At 41.6% G+C, this 7,109-nt stretch overlaps 1 protein-coding gene across 1 annotated transcript in view; it reads right to left on the bottom strand.

The window, feature by feature from the left end:
• Positions 1 to 2,617: 2,617 nt before the first annotated feature.
• Positions 2,618 to 7,109, bottom strand: part of zfhx4 (zinc finger homeobox 4) — an 81,854-nt gene continuing 77,362 nt past the window's right edge. Inside the window, exon 12 of the mRNA XM_062379075.1 lies at positions 2,618 to 6,999. Coding sequence (XP_062235059.1) covers positions 5,408 to 6,999 — 1,592 coding nt within the window. The 3' untranslated portion in view covers positions 2,618 to 5,407. The remainder of the gene's footprint in view (positions 7,000 to 7,109) is intronic.

Genomic DNA, 7,109 nt, shown 5'->3' with positions numbered 1-7,109 from the left:
CAATCCCCCCCCCCCCCCCCCCCCCCCTCCGTTTCCAGGATTTTATGTGCACATGCAGCATTCTAAGTGAAAGAGAACAAACGAGCGAGAACAAGTCCCTTCTTTTTATCTCAAAACTTTTTTTTGTCGGGCCAAAATAAACAACAAAGCGGCGTGTGTATTGTTGCACTGTTGATTTGAGTTCCATAGATGAAGCCCTACATGACTGTGATGTCAATGAGCAGTAAATAAAGACAAGAAAACATGGGAGTGTGTTTGCTCCAAAACAAGCTCTCTCCTGTTTGCAGTCATTTGCGTTGCAGCTTCTGGAAGAGTCAGAGTGTGACAGAGGTTTACATCAGAGACAGACTGTCTAAATATCTGATTATGAGCTGTTTATCCTCGTTAAACGATGACAACATGGTAACGCCGATACGCGAGAGGCCTCAAATGTGAAGCTGGTCAATATCTATTGACAGACAAATCATTGTTGTTGTTCTTTCGTTTCGTCATTGTCCAGGCCCCCGATGCATGAGGGTCTAAACTGGGAGTGAATGTGATTGGATTTTCGGTCTCCGTCATTAAATTCCCATGCGGGGAATACTAATTCCAGTATTTAGTGCGGTGATGCCGGGGCTTGCTTTCATCTTAAACTGATTCCAGTCTAATTAGATTGGGCATGTGGGGGGTGGTGGATGTATGTCTGGACTAATCCCTGCCTCTCTGTCCCAAACATTGTATTATCCAGAGAAAATCCATTGGCTGCAGGCTATTCAAAGCCAGATCTGCCTCCTCTGCAGCCTCTGCACTGTATCATCTGGAGAGCCGTGGCTCGAAGGGTACACTGTGCAGTGAGGGTGGAACCTAATGGTCATGAGTGATGTATGGGTTGCAGAAAACGCCATTTAGAATTTACAGTAAACCTTTTATCGTGTATTCAGGGCAAGACCGCTCACTGCTGTGGCCTCTTTAGCAAAGCTGTGTCTGAACTACTCTTCTCTTCAGAGGGCACTTTTATTCTAGGACAGTGCAGTTAGGCGGTGGAATTGGGTGGCCCCCTAAAATCCAGTTATATTTAAATAGCTCTTCTTTGAAAGATTTTATATTTTCTTGGACCGACAAAGAGTCAGAACTTATGAAACAATATACAATAAACGGATACTGAGAGCGTATTCGCTGTGCACAGTTCATTCACCCATTGAATATAGGACCGACCACAGTGAAAACACAATGTAAAGTGGTCCTTCCCTCCAGGCACAGAGAAGGCCAGAAAAATGAAAGGCCTTCAGCCATTTTTCTCCACAAAGGTCAAACACAATTAAATTCCATAGTATGAGGGGGGGGGGGCTATCTCGGCAAGCGGCTGCACTTTAAGGGTGAGCAACGGGAAAGGACCATTCAGCAGCGCATTAGTCAAGGGCGAGGGGTGAAGTCAGAAGAAGGTAGGTGGGGGGTGGGGGGGGTGGGGGGGTTTGAAGCTTTTACATGTTGCGGCCGTTTCAGTGTTCGAGCGAAACAATAAAGGCCACAGCCGACTGTGCCCGAGTGAAAAGATCCTCATCTTCCCCTTCATTTCTTGATGTCCTTGTGAAATTTCATTAGGTGGATTTAACGACTTGCGAATGTCGGCTTTCTCCGTGACCCTGACACCGGTGGCGACGCGTGGCACAGGCAGGCCGTGATGTATTGTGTTGAGGTCTTCCTGAGGTGCAGTTTTTAATGTGACAGCATCTGTCGACCTCAGCTTTTAAAAGTCACCCTGCCGTCTCGACTTGGCGTCAATTCTGCTTCTCGAGAATAAAGGCGGTTTATAATCGGCACCACAAAACTCAATTTCCTGTTTATATATTTATTGACTGGGGAGTTTATGTTAAAAAATGCTTTGGCCTTTCGATGCTTTGCTTCATTTAGTGATTTTCACCCTTTTCAACACGGGCCGTACAATGACAAGAAGTTCCACTAGTGGAGTTGTAGGAAACAGCAGATGTTCTTTGCCCTCTCATGTGATCATACACTTGTTTATCTATGTGTTTGATTTGTTGTTGTGGATGTTTCCCCGATGATGGCAGCGCTGCAGAGTGGCACCTGATCAGATCCAGATTAGCAGACACTTCAAAACCTAATCCCTGCATCTGCTTAGAGTCAGATTACCACAAAAAGCATAATGATGGGAAAAAAACCATTTTGTGATTTAGAATGTTTGTCTGTGACTGACATGACAATTATGAAAGGGATGTTGACACGATACATAAAATTTGCCGTTATCCAAAATGTAATATAAAAATGTATAAATTGTCAGCTTCGATCTAAAATGTTGCGCTCATCTAGAGCTGCTTTGAAAAGTTATCATAAATAAAAACTTCATTGTAAGTGTACCGCTTCACAAACCTATATTAAAATCAAAATATAAATGTAAACTGTTTGAATTTTAACTGGCTAACCAAACAATACACTGTTACTAAACTGCCATAAATATAATGAGATAAAGAGAGCATTCATGGAAATGGTAATTTTAAGCATTGCCAGACGTGATCGGCAGCCAGATGCAATTCTTATTTTTTGTGTTGCAAAAAATGTCATGAGTGATGTGTGTGGAACCAACTGAAAATGAAATAAAGAATATTTGATGGGACCAGGCTGGTTTGCAGATACAGTTTTTAATGTATCACAACAATGAGCAACAAACATACTTGATGAACTATTTCCAGAAGTTGTTCAAATACCATCTACAATAAACGTCATTTCAACTATGACAACAGGTCTGTGACAAAATAAAAAAACGGTTTCAAAACCATGTTATTACCGTGATACGGTACAGTTGAGACCTCAAACAGTACAGTAACAAAAACTAATGCGACTACTCTCTATATATAAAACATCAATAACATTTTTGGTTTAGTTTATTTAAAGTTTTAGCCATAGGGGCTTCTTCTTATTAAAACCTCAGGGTGCATTTCCTATGTAACCCAGATGTTGTAGAGTACATATTGTGTAGGATATGATTGCGCCATGAAAATCCCTTTGACATCCAGAAGAACAATTCCAATTTCAGCCTTTTGAAGGCTGTCCCCATAAACATGACACAATCCATCCGTTTTTGTTTTTAAAAAGTTCTTTTTTTTTTTCTTTTTGGCTGCTGTGCAGTTGCAATATCTATGTACAGTTATATTGTTGGACCATCCTTTTTGTTGGTTTGTTAGCTTTTACCAGTCCTTGGTGTGGAAAGCGTCCTGTCTGAGGCTAACATCTTAGCACATGATGCTAGCTGACAGTTCAGTCTTTTAATGCTGAGCCACAGAGTGGGGAAAGGCAAAAAGCCAGAGTTGTGAAAGCCTTTGGAATCCGGACAGTCGCTCATGTTTGTACAATGGCAGAATTGCACCTTGGGAGGCCAGGATGTCTCTTATGAAACACAATCGAAAAGTGTCTTCAGGATTAAAGTAAATGTTAAAATACTAAAAATCCAAAAAATGACATTTAAAAAGCTCACGCAGAAAATGAAAGTCTGACATTTTGCTTTAAAACTTTGAAAAAAACACCTTTACAATAATAGAACATAAAAGGAAATGTTACTTGATTTCATTGTTTGAAACAATAACTAAGCATGATTTGATTTAACCTGTCAAACAGTTGCATTACATGCTACTTGCTCATCTCAGAATAGGAAATACCAAAAGCAATACATTTTTGCATTTCTTCATATTAATAAATTTGTACCATGCACAGCCAACTACGAATATGTACAACAGCTTAGCTTTCTTTGTTCACAAGCCTTTTTCTTTCATACAAATAGCCTTCTGTTACTTTGGAATGAATCACATTGGTTTCAATTACCAAACTAGAAAGTGATTCGTAAAAAATTTAACACCCTTTGACAGCTTTCACATTCTTAGTTCCACAGCAAAATAACAAAATAACATAAAATAATAAAAGGTAGCAAAGCAAAGCAATTAATGGATTCAGTATCTTGTCTGGTAGAAAGTTGAGAGAATGTATGGCAAGCAAAATAACATTACACAGTAGCAGCAAACTTTGTAAGGTAATACTTTGCAATGTTGAAATCACTAAATGTGGAAAAATGAAAATGTTGACTTTAACTGTAGATCATCAGAAGTGCCCAGAGAATCGATGGGAGGACGTCAACCTATGCGATAAATGTCTGTGTATACGTGTAACACTGTTTTAAGTCCTACAAGTACAGGAAAAGGTTTTTTAATATACAACACAAATGCTGTTGTCCCCCTTTTAAAGCAGCATATTTTCAAACGTAAATGTTCATACCTTTTTTTAACATTGTGACCAACTTGTACCTTAACAGTTTCAAGTATACAGTACTGCTTTCATGGATGCACCAATTATTAAATAGGTCTCTAGATTGTTAGGCATCAATCCTGTAACAAATATGGACCAATATGCTGCTGCAATAGACACAAATAATAATTAAAATACAAACATACATACATACAGATGGAAAAAAAATCTATTAAATTAACAAATGGCCTACTCAAATAATAAAAAGTCAAACAAAAACAAAGTAAGTGCACTATAGTCCAGACACAAGCAGGTACCGTAACAGTACAGCAATTCACAAATGAAAAATGTTATATTCACATAATCCGAGAGAGTCTATCAAAACTAGAGTTATTACCTCTTCAGAAAAGGGTGTGAGCAGAGGTAAAGTGAGAAGGTAAGAGTTGGCACAGATTAGTATATACTACAAGAAAAAAAGGAAAAAATGGGGTGGGAAATAGATACAGCTTGTTGAAATACAAACTGGCAAACACAGGGGCATCATACACATTTACTTCACCATTCTATATTCCCTCAGTGGCAAAACCATACTGTCTTTGTAGGGCAAAACTAAAAGGATATGCACATCGTCCATTGTAACAGTAATATTGTCTCTTGGTACTCTATACACATCAAGGAAATGCGTCCGATAAAGCTTGACATGTTTTGGTTATAAGCCAAGTGTACCCAGGCTTGTTGCTGCTTTAACAAATGAGAAATGTTATGTTCTGACCTGAGAATTTAAAGCTACTGAATTACACCTATCTAAACTAAGAGAGATTCTCTTTGAGGGTTCTGGATCGTCATCCCATACAGTACATGCTAGCATTTGGAAAACAATCCAGCTGAGGTGCAATTTGCTATCGTGAGAGTTTTTGGCTTGAAACAAGCTCCCCAAGGGAGCCTGTGGGATTTTTTCCTACTCCTTGTTTTTGTATACAATATAAGCTCAGTCAAGCATCTGCAACAGTTCTGTCCATAACAAAAATCAATCAATATCTTGCCAGCATATCAATATGGGAAAAACAATCCTGAGTCAATCATTTGGTACTGTAATTTTTTGGGTTAAGAGAGACTTTGGAACTGCAGTTTAAAAAGTCTTATTTTTTTCTTTAAGCAAGGGATCCTTGTGTCACTCCTACACACTGAACATATCCATTCTGATACTACTGAAGCTCGCGTCTAGGCCAGAGGCCGGCTTAGCCTTGACTTCCAACGCGTTCTCTAAATCATCCAGCTTCTGGTTTAGCTCATTGTCAGACTCATCTGAACAACTCTCGATGGGTAGTGAGGTTGGAACCCCTGAGGTGCTGCAGGAAGTTGAGGTAACCGTTGAAGGTGAGGAGAGGGGGGGAGGAGGAGAGGCAGACGGGGAGGAGGAAGCAGCTTTCCGGGCTGTGGTGGCCTGGAACAGGACATTTGGCCAGGACTTCATGGACAAGCGAGAGAGATGAGGAAAGGTGTTATTAGAAGAAGCTGCAGACTGCGAGGTAGATGTGGTGTTAGGAGTAGGGGAGCAGACAGAGTGAGGTAATAATCTAGTATGCTCTTTGGCATTTCTCATTGCTTGTTTGATTGTTTTCTCTTTGTGCAAGCTCGACTGAAGATGTTGGCCAAGTGCTTCATTCCCGTTAACAACCACATTGCAGGCAACACAAGTGTAGTTGCTCACTGCCTTTCGAAGCACTGTCTCTTGCGGGTCAGTAAAAGGATGTCCGAAGTAACAGAAGGATTTCTGATGACGCACCACTGAATCTTCATCAGCAAAAATCATCTGGCACTTCCTGCATATAAACTCATGCTTGACGGACGGTACAATAAAAGCGTCTGAAAAATCCACGGTAATTTTGGTATCTGTTTTGGGATCTTCTTTTGTGCTTTCTTTTGAAGAGCCTTTGTTGGTTTCATCCTTAGCATCTATCGCATCTTTTGGTTTGAGAGAGTTAGTGGTGGTGCTCTGTATGCTCTGGGGTGTCTTCACAGGGGTTGGTTTGTGTTGCTGCTGCTGCTGCTGCTGCTGCTTCTTCTGCTGTCTCTGCTGTTGCTCTAGTTGTTTCTGCTGCTGCTGCTGTTGCTTCTGCAGTGAATCCTGAAGGGACTGCTGGTACTGCTGGTACTGCTGCAGGAGAGCGGTCTGGGAGAGACCAGTTGCCATGGCAGCTTGTGGGACTGCTGCCGGGCCATATGGAAACAGGCTTTCCATTCCACACATTGGTGGGAAGTAGCCCCCTGTTTGGACCCCTCTAGTAAGCTGGGGAGAGAAGCAGTTGGGAAATCCAGGGAGAAAATAGGGCAAGAACTGCCCCCCCAAGAAGGAGGTGGGATCACTTGCCGCAAGAGCATTCTGAAGTGCCTGAAGCTGTGTCGCGTCCAATGCAGTCTCATTTCCTGGTTTCCCTGCAGCAGAACGTGGTTTCTCCCTTTTCTTAGCCATGCTGGGGGTCTCAGGGCGTGAGCCGCTCTCGTTCTCTTGGTCCTTCACCTTCATCTGCAGTGACTTGTCTCCTGATTTCTTGCTGCGGTCTCTCTCTGTGTCTTTGCCTTGCTGCTCTGTATGATTTGCTGCTGCCAAAGGTGTGGAGGGAACAGGAGGAGGAGGAGGAGGAGGAGGTGGAGGAGGAGGAGGAGTCTGCAGAAGAGTCTTGGTTGGGGTAGTGCTGAGAGACATGGCAGGAGAGGGGGTGGCTGGTGTAGGGAACCCAAGCATGCCAGCACCAGGAGACGCTAAAGCTGAAATACAGTGGTATATAAATATGGAAATGTTCAATATTTGAATAATCAATCCCAATGGAAATTGTTTAAGATAAAGTTGTTAAATTTGTCACTGGCTCATTAAGATT

The sequence above is a fragment of the Platichthys flesus genome, chromosome 21 (assembly GCF_949316205.1).
Source record: "Platichthys flesus chromosome 21, fPlaFle2.1, whole genome shotgun sequence".
Lineage (NCBI taxonomy): Eukaryota > Metazoa > Chordata > Actinopteri > Pleuronectiformes > Pleuronectidae > Platichthys > Platichthys flesus.
The sequence above is the reverse complement of the archived record's forward strand: the minus strand, read 5'-3'. Positions and strand labels throughout refer to the sequence as shown.